The sequence below is a fragment of the Lotus japonicus genome, chromosome 3 (assembly GCF_012489685.1).
Source record: "Lotus japonicus ecotype B-129 chromosome 3, LjGifu_v1.2".
NCBI classification, from domain to species: domain Eukaryota; kingdom Viridiplantae; phylum Streptophyta; class Magnoliopsida; order Fabales; family Fabaceae; genus Lotus; species Lotus japonicus.
This window is the reverse complement of record NC_080043.1, coordinates 87,131,281-87,149,552: the sequence shown is the minus strand read 5'-3', so window position 1 is coordinate 87,149,552 and position 18,272 is coordinate 87,131,281. Positions and strand designations below refer to the sequence as shown.

Below are 18,272 nucleotides of genomic sequence, written 5' to 3'. Positions count from 1 at the left end.
TTTACTAATATATAATAAGATCATAAAATTATATTGAGATTGTTTCTTCAAATAAAACACACATACGTTATAGTTTTTTTTTAACGTTACGTTATAGTTAATAGTAAATACCTTATAGCGTCATTTTAAAATTTAAACTATTTTATGTAAATTATTTATTGATAACATTATTTTGTCATTAATCAAGTCGATTTTTAAGTTTATGACCATTATTATTCAATTTAGGTAGTTGAATTACTTTTGACAATACAATTTTTTCAGTTTTTAATTTTATTATTCAATACATTAATTACAAAGAAATTTTCTATTGCTTCCTTTATTTTAGTACAAAGGTAGGAATATTTTACTGCTTAATGTATTTAATAAAAAAATTATGATAATTAAATTAAAAAATAAATGACTATGACTAATATATATTTTTTGAAATATTTTTGTATCTAATTAAATATTTTATTAAATCATTACACTAACTCGTATTAACCTCCCTACCTGAAATAAAAGTGAAGTTTTTGTTTATTAGAGTGTCTTGTTTGGTTTTTTTTCCCACACTTTTTTAGAGAACTAAAGAGTTAGGTTTCAGGAGTCTTTTGTCATGTTCTATTCTATCTTATATAACAAACATGAAAATTAGTTGGTAGTTGAATAACTAATTAATTTGAAAATATTATTGATCAGATTTTAGTTTAGTTCAATGTATATAATACAAATGATTTTTTTGTTTTGTTTTTTGGTGTATTTATAACAAAATTTCAATTTAATTATACATTTTAGTAGGTGTTTGAATAGATAATGACTTCGGAAATTTTATTCATTTTTCATATTTTAATATAATTTATTTAATACAAAGGAAAATGTTAATACAGAGGTTCAAAGTAACTTTTCATTTTACATTTTAGTAGGTGGTGTAAAAAATAGTAATAAGTTTAATTTTTTTTTTAAAATTCCTCAACTTATGATGAATAGTTATTATTAAATTAATTTAATTTTAATATATAAAAAATTTAAAAGTTTTACAATTAGAAAGAAGTATAAAAAATTAATATTAACTATGTAATATTGTTATTAGTGTAAAGTTAGTCAATTTCAATTATTATTATTATTACCAAAAAATTGCCCTCATGTAGTAATTAATAATTAAAATTTAAGTAATATCAATATTTAATTTAAAATATGGGAAATTGAAAAGTTTAACAATTACTAATTAACAATTAATAATAAGTGGATGTAAATTAAAACTTGAATAAAAATTTGTTTAACTTCATTATTTAATGCATTTAATACTTATAGCTCAAGTGAACTTTACATATATATATATATATAGATATTCATACACTAATATATTAAATGTAGCATTTAATAATTGTTCAATTGGCTTTTGCTTATACACCAGGAATTGTGGGAAAAAAGAGGAAAACTATGAAAGAAAGAAGTCATCAATTTGTTGTTTTATTTAGAATATTTTTTTACATTATATAAAATTTATTATTGTTTAGTTTTAAATATAGAATGTTATTAATAACTAATTATGGTAAATTTTAATTACTATTATTATTTAAAATATTTTCTCTAGTTGGGATAATATGAAAAATAGAAAAAGTTTATAATTAGTAATTAATATAATATAATGAATAATAGAAAAATTCAGTAATAACCAATTAATATTATTGTTAATGTGCTTATCAAAAAAATATTATTGTTAATGTGAAGGTCAAGTCAATTTTAATTTTTTTTTTGTCAATTCATAATGAGAAATGGAAAAGTTGTACAATAGAAATTATGAAAATAGTTAATATAAAATATTTATTAGTAACTAAGTAATATTGTTACTAATGTGAAGGTCTAGTCAATTTTACTGTTACTTATTATTATCATTATTATTTTTAATTTCTTTTCACAAGTTGTCATGCATAATGAGAAATTCATCAAAAGTTTTAAAATTTCTATTTAATATAATTAAAAATTTAAAAATTTAAAAAAATTATACTAATATTTTTATTAATGTCAAGGACCAAGTCAATTTTATTTTCTTTATTTATAATCTTTGTATATTGTTATAATAAATGTAGAATTTAATACTTGTTCATGTGACTTTTACATATATATATAGTGGCATAAGCTTGCACACATAACTAACATATCCCAATAACTAAGATTGTTTTAAAGAAATTATGAAAATAGTATTTCTCTTTCTGATTGTTAGTTTTTGTGTTCAAGGCTATGGAATTGATGGACGAAGAATACACACACCAAAGAAACATCAAATTCATAGATTACATGACCCCCAAAACACCCAGGTATTGCACTCTTAACTTTTACTATCTAAAGTCTTTGATTTACTGCTAACTTATTTAAATCACATGTGCTTAATAAATGCAGGGTTCAATAGATGATGATTTTGATTGCGTTGAAATTTACAAGCAACCTGCTTTTCAACACCCTTTACTAAAAAATCACAAAATTCAGGTAATTATCCTTATTGTTTGAGCCATTCTTAATGTTTTTCATTCTTTTGTAACCATCATCTGACCGTGCACGAGGAAATCATTTTTTGTATTAACTCTATTAATTTTTTGTATCTTTTATCTTTTTAGATTTAAATTGTAAATTTTGTATCTAATATCCTTTTCTCATTTTAACAAAGCTTTTTCCAACTTTTATGAGGACTCGGATGCAAAATATATCATCTTACCTTGTTAAAGCTATTAAAGATGAAGATTCCATCAGAGGATGTCGTCCCGGTAAAGTGCCCATTTTCAAGACCACAATGAAACAGAAGTTGAAAACTCATTCATCTTCAAAATCCGAACTTGATAATTTTAATCAATATTCTAAAAGTTACCCTGGGCATCATGTAAGTCGATTAAATTTAAGTTTTTTTTTTTCAAACTTTTTTTTTGATTGATTATTATTAAAATATTTATATAGAAAATCATTTTGGTTTAAAAAAATATAGAAACATTACTTTATTTTTATTTACTCTTTCCTATTTAAATTTTCACTATTATACTACCTAACTTATATTTTTAATTAAAAACATATTTGTTTATAAAAGAAGCAAATAAGCTAGTCTAATGTGTAATTTATTGTCAAGAATGCTGACTTCATAATTAATTATATTTTCATTATTGAATCTTTTAAACTAATTATTACATATAAACATGTATACTCATTTTCTCATATCTTATCCTCCTCTAGTTTGCTACCCTAGATACAACCCAAGATGTAACATTTCATGGAGCAAGTGCAACTATTGGCTTCTATAATTTATCGCTTCATGCAAACCAATATAGCATATCTGGATTTTGGATTCAAAGCGGTCCACCTGCAGAACTCAATAGTATACAAGTCGGATGCGATGTAAGTGACTTCTTATCTTGTTTATGATTTTTTTAGGTTTCATAACATTGTAAAAAAATTGAGAATAATGTTATAATTTAAATGACCCTATTTAATTTGTTGTTAATTTTTTTCCTTTAATTTATCTATTCTATGTATTTTATTTCTAATTATAATAACGTTATGGTGCAAGATTCATCCTAGCTTATATGGAGACCATCAAATACGTTTAACTGCACATTGGACAGTAAGACTTATAAATTAATGGATTGTATTTTCTTTCTTAATTACATAATATGTTTATACTTATTTAAATAAATACACGCAGGCAGATGGCTATCATAAAACTGGATGTTTTAATCATCTATGTCCAGGTTTTGTGCAAGTCCATCCCGGAACTGGCTTAGGATTTGTCTTACACTACAGCTCTGTCATTGGAATGGAAGAAAAATATTTATATGATATAAAAGTCAAACAGGTAACATAATTTTTATATATATGCCTGAACCAAATTGATAATCTATTCACCTACATGAGATTTAAAATCCTCTTATCATTGTTGTAACAAAAAGCATTTACGTTTACTTTGTTAAGATGACATTTTTACAACTTATAATCATAAAACCAATTTATAGAAAATATTATTGAATGATTACTTTAATGAAGAAAGATAAATATACATAGTTAAAATATTCTGACTAAATAAAAAAATATAAAATATAAAAAATTGGGATATTTCAAGTGAAGAATTTTTTTTAATATAAATGTTTATATGGAAGTGTTTTCATACAACAATTTTGCAAAAAATATTATCAAAGTAAAGTTTTTAGTAGTGGAGTGCTGGTTTATGTGGAAGAAGCACTTGTAAGGGTGAGCTCTAGCCTCTTATTTTTGTGTTGGATAGTGACTTTAAGGGTAGATTTTTTGTTTATTATACATAGAGTTGTCTACTTTGTATGTGGGTTGTTTGGTTCATTGAGAATGTTTGTTTCTCAATATTGATAATCTTAATGAAGACTTTCTTTTATTTTAAAAATAAAACATTATCAAAGTTATAAATCTAACTATTTTTTTTATATCTAACACTTATATTCAATTTAAACAATAAATAACTAATGAAGCTCAATCCTGATTCAACTTTTCATTTATCTTAAAATTATATTTGTTGCATAATATTTTATTTAGAAGAATGCATTATATTTACATTTCATATTTAATTTGACAAATAGATAATTTGAAATTTTTTAAAAAATAGTAAATGAAACTAATTTTCCTATATAAAGGACAAAAGTTTTTTTTCTTGAATTTTAGATTGTAGTTTACTAAGTTTCTTTATAGTGAAAAATGAGTGATATTGTTTATTGAAATGCATTAATATGTATAATTTTATATGGTAAAATGATATTTATTCAATTTTTAATGTGTTTACGTTCATATCTTATGGTTATGCTTTCCTTTTAATTTTTCAGTATGAGCACCAAATTTCAAAGTTACATGTATCAGCTGTAATGTAGGTTAGAAATTAGAATTCATAACTTTAGACAATATAGTTACCTAAAATATATTGTTGGATGATTAACATGGTGTTACCCGTAATATATTGTTGGACAATTTACTGGTAAATGAGATTGTTTCCTTGAATAGACTATTCACTAATAGGTGGAATTGTTGAAACTTCAAATTATATATTTTTAATTAATTAAAACTATAAATAATTGATTTAAATGTCTATGGGAACTTAAAGAATGAAAAAATAGTAAATAAACCAACATATGAAATATCTTGAAACAATGATAAATAAAAAAATGTATTGGTAATTTATATTATGAGGTGATTTATTCTCTATAATTTTTATGCCATCTTTAGATATTAGTTTTTTTAAAAGTAATGTCATTCTTAGAAAACTTATATCTTCATCTTTTAATTGCATCATTATTTGTAGGATAAATTCACAGGTCATTGGTGGTTGTTTGGTAGTGTTGATCAAATTCCAGTTGGATATTGGCCTAAACAAATATTTACTCACTTAAGCAAGGGTTCATCTTTGATTAGATATGGTGGTGAAACATTTGCTTCACCCAATACGATTAGTCCCCCAATGGGTAGTGGAAGATTGCCTCAAGAGTTATTCAAAAACTCGGGTTTCATTGCAGATCTAATGATTGTGGATTCAAATTACAATGAAGTTGAAGTAAATTCTAAGTACATGAAATCAAATTGTGACACAACATCTAAATGTTATGACGTGTTGTACCATGGTTATGAAGGACCTATTTATCGGCAAGCCTTTCTCTTTGGTGGGCCAGGTGGGCAGTGCGGTATATGATTATATTCAAAACTTTATTTAATGAAAGGTCGTTCATTATTGATTTGGATTCTTGGAAGTTGGAACTTAGTATGAATAAAAATAAATATATATGTTCAATTGAATAAAAGTTTGAGGAAGTCTATATTGATGTTGAAATCACATAATAGATTTTTGTAAAATATTTCATTCATCTATTGATTCTTTAATTGAGCCTCAGACCAGTATAGGTTCCATTAAGCCTCACCCCCCAAACCAATTTCAAAATATTTCCCCATTGAAAGAGTACTTATGGAGGATGCCATTTTAGTAATTTAAAATTCAATTCCATTTACTATATTTAATATTTTATCTATGTGTATTAAAAATTTTAAAATCAATAATTAGTAAAATTATTTTTTATTCAATAAAGGTAACTAATACTGATTTACACATAATTTTTTTATTTTCCTCTTATAAAAAATAGAAGTAATAGTTATTTTGAAATTTAAAACATTAATGGTTAATACAATTAATATTATAATGTGTCTTCAATGACTCATAAATATTTTTGTAACACCCCGATTTTCGGGTGTCACTTTAGTAACTCAAAAATAAAATGAAGCGGAAAAGTAGGTATTTTTTTTTGTTTTCTTTTTAAATAAAATGACTTGTCGAAATAAAGACTCAACCCATTCGCGATTAACAACGACTGATATACAATAAAAGCACAGCCCTCGCTGCAACCAAAATCATCGTCACGAGTGTCCTCAAGTGACGGAAAGTAACATCAAGTAACTAAAAGTATTGCCCAACGACAAACAAGTGCGACCCATAGATATAGTCATAAGTTTTATAAATACAGTCCTCCAAGAAAGTAAGTCAGCCCAAAACGGCGCCTCCAAAAGACTTCCTACGTCCGACAACTCCCTGTGATCCTCATGGAAGAGAACCACACAAAAAGCTAATAGTCGGGGACCTACCCTGCCCCAAAATGAGAAATGACAATCAGAGCTATGACACTAACACCCAACCTTAGTAGGCTCTAAACACCTATACACTATACTTCCATCATCGACCCTCATCTGGTCATGCATTCAGTCTGGGTCCTCGTCGAAAGCTTCAGTAATAATCATTACGCTCCTGGTCCTCCTCGAGTGACGAATCATCACGAAACCGCTGTCGAACGTCTGGCAGCAGGCCGACCGCCCAAACACAGACATACAAACAAAGCCAAGGCGCGAGGGTCAACTCACAGAATATAATAGATAATACAAACAACATGTGAAGAATAAGGGGGTATACATATAGGTTGTATATATACATATAACTTATGTATTGCCTACCCTAAGGTATATACATAACATATTATCAAGGCTCTAATAAACAATTCGATATCTGTTATCTCACCAGTTCAATAAACAATGGCTCAACAATTCAATAAGGGTGCATGTATGCATGCAATGTCAATTCAAAAGATGATCCCAACAAATAGGCATGTCAAGTCGATCCAACCCATCGGGTTGAACATACAGACTCGCACACGCAACAAATGACAACGCCAAGTCAGTTCACTCAATAGAGTCGAACATACGGACGTTGCGCGCGTGCAATGACTATGCCGAATCGATCCAATCCATTCAATTGAACATACGGATCCGCGCATGTCGAAAGGTTATCGCTGAATCGATCCAATCCATCGGATTGAACATACGGATTCACGCGAGTTAAAATGGCGATCGCTGAATCGATCCAATCCATCGGATTGAATGTACGGACTCACGCGTGCCTGAGTGACTACCGCCGAATCGACCCAATCCATCGGATTGAATATACATACTCGCGCGAGTCAACCAACTATTGCCGAATAGGTCCAACCCGTCGGGTTTGAACATACAGATTCGCGCGTACGTGTTTAACTACAAATTTCGATTCAAAAGTACCCGAAGGTCAAAGTCGTCTTGCGACTAGGCTGTGAAAAGCTGGAGTACGTAAAGCACTCAGTGACATTTCCCTGGTCACCATGGTTCATCCCTGTGGTGACCATCAAATCATCTCAAGTTCAAGGCTTTTCAACTATTTCCCATTTTTCACAATCATTTCCAACTCTTAAGTTTCCCTAAAGGTCTCGTTAGTTAATCAAAGCATTTCAAGTTGAGTTAATCAAGTTATGAGGTTTATTGTCAAAATCTGAGTTTCATGAATTATCAAGTTCCAAATTCCAACTATTCAAAGTTTCCCAAATCCCCCAAATATAATCCCCGGGAAAAGTCTAAGTATTTCAAAGAGGGCTAGATCTCAGACCTCAGGTCAGGACCTTCCTAGGGTTATTCTTTCAACCCGAATGATAAAAAAGAATCAATTCAAATGTCCTACACTTCGCAATCGCGTCAAAGCACACGATTCGACAACAATATCAATATCTCAAGCTATAAGAAGCAATACGACAATAATTATGTGCGGAAATCATAAGACAGAAACCAGTAAACGGCCGAAGCCTCTCAGAAAACAGAGACACACGTCTCATATAAGTTCACTCGGCCGAAGCCTCCAGAAAACATTTTTCAGTTCAAAGTGATAAACAACATTCAATGCAATCCTCAATATCAAGCAATATTCAAGTCGAAGTTATTGACGCCTACAATACAAATAGCTAGTAAGTAAGTTGCCCTAACCTCGAGTTGTTCCAGTCTCGCGGTGCAGGTCTCCCTCACAAGCTTGTTCAGTCAACCCCAAAGTTTCCACAATTGAACCTTTGAGCAAACAAAGCAATAATGTATCAAACCAAGTCGATACAGTCGAAACAATCCTAACTAATGTTCGACAAAGCTCAAGAGCTTTAGAGTACAACATTTAGGCACGAATGGAAGGGCTTTCCCCGAATGGATGAGTTTTGACTCGATTCAGGTTTTGTACAAAAACACTTTATTCGCTAAAACGTGCATAACTCGAGCTACCGAACTTGGAATGACACGAAACCGACGCCAAAATTTCGACAATTGAAAGGGGTACACTATAACTCAGGTCATACAGACCCAAAAATTATTTTTGGACACGGTACAATAGCAAATAAGTTTCAGCCACTATCAAAATAGGGTTTCCCAAACTTTTTCTTCGATCTAATTTAATTCCTAGGTATTCTTAGGCGATATCTAGGTCAGGGAAACTCTCAGAAAAATTATCGGGTCGAAAACTAACACAGGGGTATTTTGGTCAGTGTTTTTAGCCTGAAAACTCAAATTCGGAATTTTGAGAAATAAATTTGATGAGCGTGTTCCTAACGACATTTATAACAACTAATCCTACTGACACTAAGCTCAGTCGAGAGTTTTAAGTCTAAAGGACGAAGCTTTGGCCAAAAAAGGGTTTTTCGAGCAGAATTGAAACTCGGCGGCAATTCGGCGAGATTCAGCAGAAAACAACCGGATATTCATGCTCTTGGGCATGTAGGCAATAAGTTTAGACACTGAAATCAAGTTATTTGGACAGTTTTACTAAAATCTCAAAACTTTGAGCATAGAAAGACATAGAGAAAAGCGACAGAATTAACGATCAGAAGTAAGGAATAGCATATATACCTCGAGTTCTACGCGTAGCAACGAACGGTGCAACGATCAGGCAAGAAACGGCGAAAATCTCTTCCTCCCCTTCCTTCCTCAAGCTCGCGGGTTTGGCTATGGTGGTGTGGGATTTTTTTGATTTTTTTTTTCTTTTCAAGCTATTTATAGTTTATGGAAAATGCGGAAAAATGAAAATTTCGCGATTCCGATTTTTCCTGCGTGTTCCTCTGTTAATTCTAAAATAGATTCTGGCGACAGAATTCCAGAACTCGAAACAGGTTTCTTGGAATTAAAGCAAACGATCCAAAGTCGGTGTGAATCGATTTAACCCGAAAAGTTACTTTTTACAGTTGATGTCGAATGAGAAAACTTTCTTCTGAAGAAAGATTAGAAACATCGAAAGAAATGGGTGTGCGCGTGTGGAATCTTCGTTTGAAGCTCCTAATAGAAAAAGTCTTCATCGACCGTTTATTTTAGGTTTCTTGAGCTATCAGAGATTCAGTTTCGGCAAACTTTCGAGAATTGGAATCGGACGTTCGTATGTCTCAGGGTTTCGTATCGAAACGCTTGTCATGGAAAGGATTAAGAGAAATTCTAACATTCCTCTGAAGATTTTTGGAATTAGTTCCTACAGTGTTTTAAGGGTAAATTAATTGTTTACTAACGCTCTTGCCCTAGGTGTAAGCGTATAAGACTCACGCTATAACTTATATCGACTTTAATACTATTTTTAGCCTTTTCCTGAACTTTCTCCTTCATAAATTTATTCTATTTGATAAACACTTGTTCAGGTTTCCTTCACGATACATCGAAACCTAATCGTGAATATGAATTTAATTAATTTATTCTAAGCTTAAAAACTTGGGTCTTACAATTTTCATTTATTTAAAACTCATAAATTTAAAGAGTTTAATTTCTATACACCGACGGTGTAAAGTTTTTTTACACCATCAACCAATCAGATTTCAAGGATGTGAGAAATTTTTTTCTTTTATTTAATTTCATTAATTGACGTGACACATCCTTAAAATCTGATTGGTTGACGGTGTAAAAAAACTTTACACCGTTAGTGCATCATCATTTTTCTCAAATTTAAACTCATGTAAATTTAATATTTTTAATACTAAATTATATATTATAAGTTTTTAAATTTATAATTAGCATAATTAGTAGTGTCAATTGTCATTCAATATAGCTAGTTAATGTTGGTATACACATTAAAGTTTTTTCAATGGCACATTAATATTTCTATTATTATAATGGCAGTGACTATTTGCGCCTCCCCATTTTACTAAGTCCGCCATCTCCTTTTTTAAAAATTCCAACATTGCCCTTAGTAAAAAAACATAAAAAGGTTACTTCCCACACACCATCTCATTCTTCCTCCTCACCCTCCTCCTCACCCTCCTCTTCATCCTCCACTCCCAACTTCTTTTGGGTGATCTCAAGTCAAGAATAGAAGTTTACCCATGTAAGTTTTACCTTTTTTCGAGCTTTTTTTCAGCTTTTTTTTAGCTTTCATCGCGATTTCGCGACTTCCCGACGTAACTGGTTAGTCCCGCACTTAAACATGCGGTAGTGAAACAAATTACACACTCCCGTTAACATAAGTGCGGAAGTGAAAAACTTAGTCATTTCAATCGTGTTAAGGTCTGGTACTGCTACCTAAATAAAATTGATTTTCCCGCACTAAAAAGTGCGGAACTTGATGTGTTGGAATAATAGTTCCGGAAGCCTCCGCACTTAAAATTGCGGAACGTATTTTTCTACAACTCACAGGCTAACCGCACTTCAACATGCGGTAGTCATAAAACATGTCCGCAGTTTAGAGTGAGGGTAAGTCACGAAACATCCTCCCATGGCAGAATCAAATCGAGGGACTGAATGAAGACACAAAATACAACCTAAGCCTCGAAAACTTGTAAGAAATAACTTACATTGTTGTTCTTCTTGTGGGTGTTGTCCTCCTTTCTCTTCCTCTTCTTGACTTGGTTGTGGGTTAATATGGGTTTGAGAGACTTGATTTTGTGAGGGTTGAAAATTTTGAAATTTGGTTGGAGAGGAAGAGGGGTTATACGGTTGAGAGAGGGGGGAGGGTTTGTAGGGAAAGATGAAGATGAGGTAGTTTTTTTTAAAAAAAATTTAAATTAAATTACTGAAGGGTATTTTGGTCTTTTTACAGTTTTGGAGATGGCGCACTTAGCAAAATAGGAGGCGCAAATAGTCACTGCCTATTATAATACCCAATTCGATTTTAATATGAGCACCGCTATAGGGTACGAGAGAGAGAGGCACGATGAGGCACGAGCTGACGTGAACACTGAACAGTGAAGCACTGAACTCTATTAATTTACGATTTTGCCACTGTTCGCAATTCCTCTCTCCAACCCCAATTTCCCTATTCCTTGTTCCTTGTTCACTCAGAAAACCCCAACCCCATCTGCTATTTCCTACAAAAACCGAATCTTTTCTCCAATTCAAGCTTCCATGGAGTATTCACTGACTCGGTCAAGAAAAAGAGTCTCGATTCCAAGTTCAAAATTGATTTTGCTGGCACAATTGGTTACCACGAGGTGGGTATTTCTATAAGCATTATTATATCAAGAAAAAACTCATTTTGTTGGGGAAAATCAATTTTTTAGCCTTCTATGATGGAACCCAGAAACTTATTACCCATCTTGTTCTTCAATTTCTTCCTCAATCTCTCACTCACCCAACTCCAAATCTGAGAAAGTTAGTTACTTTACAGATAAAAACCCAAGAAAACGAGGGTGGAAGTTAGTTACTTTGAAGTGCCTGCTTGTGCCATAAAGGAGTTCTGTTGATGGTGGCGATTTCACACAAACAGATCTAGAAAACCTGCGACATCTACGACATTGTTGACTTCGTATTCGGCAATGCCACCGCAGCCTTGGAAGATGTATTCGAGGACGGTTTTCATGGAGTGTTACATGGATGGTGTGGTGAATCAAAAGGGTTGGAATGGATTGAATGTTCAGGGGATTTTGCATTGAGAACTCAGTTCTTTTATTTTAATTTTAATTTTAAAAATGTCAATTTTTTTATCTCGTGCGTGGTCGTGCGTCTAAGGGCTCGTGCCTTCTAGCATTTTTCTTTTAATATTTATGTAATTTTTTTGTTGAGACTTGAGTCTTCAACATCTAGACAAAAGTCTCTAATCACGTTATCATGGTGTTTGCTCTAAGTAACAAACGACTTACCACAAAATGCGATTCTTTCTCAAGGACAAGGATGAAACCCTTGATCTTATGCTTAAGAAATGATGAGAGCAAAATTCACGCCACACCTTGTGGTTATATATATATATATATATTAATTTTATATATTTTAATTTTTATTTCCTTTACTTATAATATTCATACATTACTAGCGTTTTTACCCCATGCGTTGCACGGCGAATATTAATCTTATTATTTAGACACGTATTAATAAATTAAGATATGAAAAAAAATGAGCATTCAACCAAACAAAATCACAATGAGTGTCACACAACTTGCAAAATTTTGCGTGATTATCAAAATGATTTTTCATATTACTGAAGTATTTTTTTAAAAATACTAAGAGTAAATATAAGTAATGGTATGATAAATTGAAAGTCAAAATATGATTTGAAAACACTATTTTATTTATCTATATGTGTGCGTGTGTCTAGATTACATGGTAAAAGACTTCCACAAAGAAAATATTTTACATAAAAACCATATTTTTTGTAAGGAAAGGAATATAGCATTTATTGTAATTTTTTATTGACTAAGACTTAATGTATTTAAAAAATTTTATTATTTTTTTTTCTACCATTGACCCCTGATCATGTATTTAAAAACGGTTAAATACGTTAGCATACCAGTTAATGATATTAAAATTTGACTAACATTAATTTTGAAATAATTATTTTATTGGTTTATCAAAAAAAAATTTAAGGAAAGGAATATAGCATTTATAGTAATTTTTAATTGAACAAAAATTAAACTTCATCTATAGAATTATTATATAGGTTAATTCAAAAGGTTTTTAAAAAGTTTCGAATATAACATTTATTGTATAGCATTTAATGTCTTTCATTAGTTGACTAAAAATTTACGTAGTTAAATACAATTAAATAGGTGTATTAAAACCTTTTTTTAGGAAAGGTATACAACATTTATTAAATTTTTTAATTGAGTAAACAATTAATGTTTTAAAGAAAACTAATTCAGCTTAATGTTATTGATACTTGACTAACTTTAATTTTTGAAATAATCATTAATTAGATTAATTCAAAAGGTTTTTAAAAAAAATTTGCGGGTTGGTGGTGAGTTTTTTCATGCTCAAACTATTGTATCTTGTAATCTGCCTTGTTGCTTCTTTGGCTTAGGCTTTTATATGAATAATATATCTTTCATTTACGAAAACAAAATTTTGAATATAGCATATTTTGTATATATATATATAGCATTTAATGTCTTTCATTAATTGACTAACTATTATTGTAATTAAAAACCTGTAAATAGGTGTATTAAAACCATCTAAATACAATATAAAAGAGAACCTATAAGAAGGAAACTTTTGACACATGTCAAGTATTGGGGCGCCTTTCACCTATTTTCTCAAGAATTAAATAAATCAAAAAGAAAAACTTATTTCTACTTATGGAAACTTCAAAGTGGTACTTTTGATAATTGGAATTAAGTTGAGGGTAGCCAGGTAATAAGCCATCTTATTTATTTATATTTAGAATTATTTTAATCAGTTTAACGGCTCCTATTAATGACTACCTAAAATTTGATTCCCACTACCCATTTATTGACCAATCAAATTTTTTCTGAAAAACAATTTAAACTATTATTTTGACTAAAAAAAATACCACCTCAATGATGCCCAACCAAATTTAAATGTGATTAAGTCCTATTTGAATGTTTCAAAAAAAAAAGTTCCATATTCTACTTAATTCAACGTATCAGATTCAAATGAAATTAAACTAGCCAATGAAATTCAATGTATCCTTCAACTTGAATTTATGTGGCACGTTTAAAAGTAATAGACTAAAAAATTGAATGTATTCATCGTTGGAAAGACAAAGCATAATAAATACCCACTTTTGATATTCTCAAGCTCATCTAGCATCTTACTTCCATCCCAATTCTACTATATAATTGCGAAATCTGAAGGCAATCTTCACACCATTCTTATCCCAACCCTTTACTCATGATTTTTTGTTCACATGGTGATGCTTATCATGATTGTTTTTTTTTTCTTCTTTTCAGAGTGAGGCTTAACAACCAAGGGCGAGGCCACGAGGATTCATATATATGATAATGAACCTGAATGTTTGCATGCGTTTTTACATGCTTCTGGTTATATATCGTAGCATTTCTCTTATTTTTCTTATTTATGTTACTCCTTCTCATCCTTATATCTGATTAGTTGCAATTTACTGAGAAATTCCTTGATTCGTTTGGCTATAGAAGTTGAGACGTTAGTAAGATACTATTGTGTTCTACTCCTGTAATTCTCTTTAGTTTTGATGATCATTCTCAATTTTGCATTTAGCATAATGATGGCAGGGTGATAAAGAGAAAAGCAAGGTGATACTGTAGTATTAGAAGTTTTAAACTGAAAAATATTATTAAGAGTAATGCATTAAGTGATCCAACTTTAGTTTGCTTCTTTCTACAGATTAATAATGCCAGAGTTGAAAGGAAGCAATTTTTTTAACACTTTTCTGCTAGACTTTTTCCAAACATTGTCACGAAAAGAAGGGTTTCAATAGGTTGAAGGTTGAAGGTTGACGGGATGAAAGATGATCGCCGGTGCCCAGTGGTTTTACAAACTGAATCCATCATCTTTAAGGTTAGTTCATTCTCAAGATAGAAACAATCATTCAATCTGTTATTTGTAAATTAAGGATGTTTATTGTTTTCCATATATTAAGCTTGCTGCTATTAATCTGGAATAATATCTTCTCCTTAATTTTAGCTTGCTGATCTTTTTCTAATTTCTTTTTGATTATCAATGTAGATTGTCTGCTAATCTCCCTACACATAACAATGCCCATGAAGTCAATCCTGCAAATGCTGCTAAGGACAACCCAAATGATCAAAATAAGAGTGATGAAGAATAGTGGAAATGATCTCACAAATAATTTAGAAGTAGTCTTCAAATTAAGAATAAACCTATGTTTAATAAGAGCCTTTTTTATTTTTTTTTTCATTGAGTGATGAGTTTTTTTTAAATGATAAGTTTTTTTTTTTATTTGAATGAATAATAATGAAAGTCATTTTTATCTCATGACACGTTACCTATTTGCCTGAAGTTGTGTTCTTATTTGTATTGTACTTGAAAGTGACTCACTTGATAATTGTACGTAATTTTAGTTAAGGGTAAGCAAGTAATAGCTCACCTAATTTATTTTAATTTTAATTTATTTTATGCACTAAAAAAACAACTATTAATGACTAATTCAAATTGGAATCCCACTAATATTTTGTTGGCCAATCATATTTTTTCAGTTGATTATTTTCAACCATGTATTTATCTATAATTAAAACCACTTCATCAATAGTCAATCATATTTAGGCATTGTGAGTGCTCTTTTAAACCTCATAAATTCCTTTTTGATTCTTTTTTGTTTTTACTTCCATTCCCTTGACTACCTCCCTATCTTCTAATTTCCTATTGTTGAAAAACAAATACAAAAATATTGCCTCCCAATCTGACCAGTTAAAAAAAGGAGAAATAAATAGCTTATCATTTTGTAATGTTTCATGTGCACAGTTGCCTTGAAAAAAAATTCCAAAGGCATTAATTCTTTATATTCCAAAACGTATTTTATTTTTTGTATTCAATTTTTTTGGATAATTTTGTATTTCCATAATCCAGAGGCATTAATTCACCTATTATATTTGATTGGTTAATTTTGCCACCCCCTCTTATAGCATTCTCCTATAAATAACTCAAGAACTTTTAGGTGCTATTACCATTGAAAGAGAAGATGATCTTGAATTATAGAGCTTTTAAAATATGAGAACTTTTCTGTTGGAGGTAGAGATCATGCAATTCGGCAGGCTATTAAAAGAAATATTTTTATCCTAATAAACTTTTTGTACCTTTCTATGGGTATGACTCCTTAAAAGTATGTCATATAGAGAATAGAAAATGTTAACACAATATAGACTATACTTATTTTTAGGGGCTTATTGAAGTTATTAATGGGTAGTAGATATTTTTAATTGAGTAGTCGAATTTATGAATTTGAAATGTTGAAAGATTAAATTGTTTATTTTCAAGAATGTTCCTATTTTGACCATAAAGAAATTTTAATTATTATTATTGCTGTCAAGAATTTATAAGGAAATATCTCCTTTTGCTAATTCAGATTGTGAAGTTATAATTAAATATGTTTACAAGTAAAAATATATAAAACTATGATAAATATGTCGTACTATTTTCCACGGTATCTATCAGTCATTTTCGATAAAATTGTCTACATAAGTTTATGCCATTTTTAGACCTTTTAAATGATTTTAAGAGAATATATATAGAAGCAATATAAATCTAAATACAATATAAAAGAGAACCTATAAGAAGGAAACTTTTGACACTTGGCAAGCAATGGAGTACCTTTCAGCCTATTTTCCAAGATTAAAATAAATCAATAATAAAATATTATTTCTACTTATGGAAACTTGAGAGTGGCTCACTTGAAAATTGTAATTTTAGTTAAGGGTAAGCAAGTAATAGCTCATCTAATTTATTTTAGTTTTGAATTATTTATGCACTAAAAAAATCTACTATTAATGACTAATTCAAATTTGTCTCCCACTACCAAAATATGAACCAATCATATTTTTCTTAAAAACAAATTAAATTATTATTATCTTCCTTTTAAAAACCACCTTCTTGATTCACGAATTAAAACTAAATGTAAATTACTCTTTTCAAATCATTATTTAAAACCCAATTTATCTCTCTCTTTTTCAAAATCTCATTTAAAACTTAATTTATCTAATTTCACGCTGTACTATACCTTTTGTACCTGACCTTTCAATTCTTCGAGACTATTGTTGAACATATTGATTTTTTTTTTTAAAAAATTGGAAGTTTTAAAAGGGCCAAGCATTGGTAATATAGGAGATTAATTAGTCAAGACTTTGCTAATAATTATTGTTGATCATTTGTTTTTAAAATTTTAATAATAATAGTAGAAATTATGATAGTTGCTCTGGAAGATGGGAATTAGGGTCATAACTCATCAGGGAAGTGGGAAAGAGAGGTACATGATAGTGAATGTAATTAGATTTTCACTTGGATGAACCATTAAACATGAAAAAATTATTTGACTAGAGAAGATAGAAAAGGGAGGAGAGGACTGCAATTGTATTTTACTTAAAAATTGTGCATAGCTCCAGGCTGTTTCTTTGGCTGAATGTAATTAGATTTTTATTTGCATTTAATACTTCTATTTTCCCTAGGTAATGCGCACAGCTTGGACAGGTTTGACATGATTTGATAACGTGAAGAGCTACTTTAAAACTACATCAAGGAAACTCGATGATTTCTTCAAAGAAATAGTAGAAGGAAGGAAGAGCTTTTGGACATATGCAGTCATAGGGAGAAATAATTTTGGATAAAGAAATTGAACTAGAAAAAAATGTTAAAAAATGAAGCATTGTCATCTCTATTTTAATGCATTAATCTTCAATGATGCATGTTTTTTGTTAAGGCTTTCTTTAAGTGTTTTTTATAAACTTGAGAAAGAAATTTTAAGAGTTCTCTTGTGTTCTGGGAATGAACATTGAAGAGAGGTATAGTACCTAGAGGTAGAGGGATTGTGCTAAGAGAGAATGAGAATGAGAGAGAGAGTGCTGAATTTCGAGTGTTATTTCATCAAATGAGCCAAAAGTCCCCTACACTTGATAACTACCTCCTATTTATAGAGCTTGGGTACTACCTATTGAGCCTCCGAGGTCAAGGCCCATCTGAAGGCCAGGGCCCCGCCTCAGGGCGGGATACATGCTGGGCGTTGCCCCTCTAGGGGCTCGCCCAGTCCACTAGTCCACAAGACACCAAGCTCGAGGTATGAGAGCTAAGTG

The 18,272-nt window shown here is 30.4% G+C and overlaps 1 protein-coding gene across 1 annotated transcript; it reads left to right on the top strand.

The window, feature by feature from the left end:
• The first annotated feature begins 2,168 nt into the window (after positions 1-2,168).
• On the top strand, positions 2,169-5,662 carry LOC130744931 (uncharacterized). The gene is made up of 7 exons (XM_057597089.1): positions 2,169-2,294; positions 2,377-2,463; positions 2,642-2,851; positions 3,196-3,357; positions 3,530-3,583; positions 3,665-3,814; positions 5,279-5,662. The coding sequence occupies exons 1-7, from the start codon at positions 2,169-2,171 to the stop codon at positions 5,660-5,662; spliced, it is 1,173 nt and encodes a 390-aa protein (XP_057453072.1).
• Positions 5,663-18,272: the final 12,610 nt, after the last annotated feature.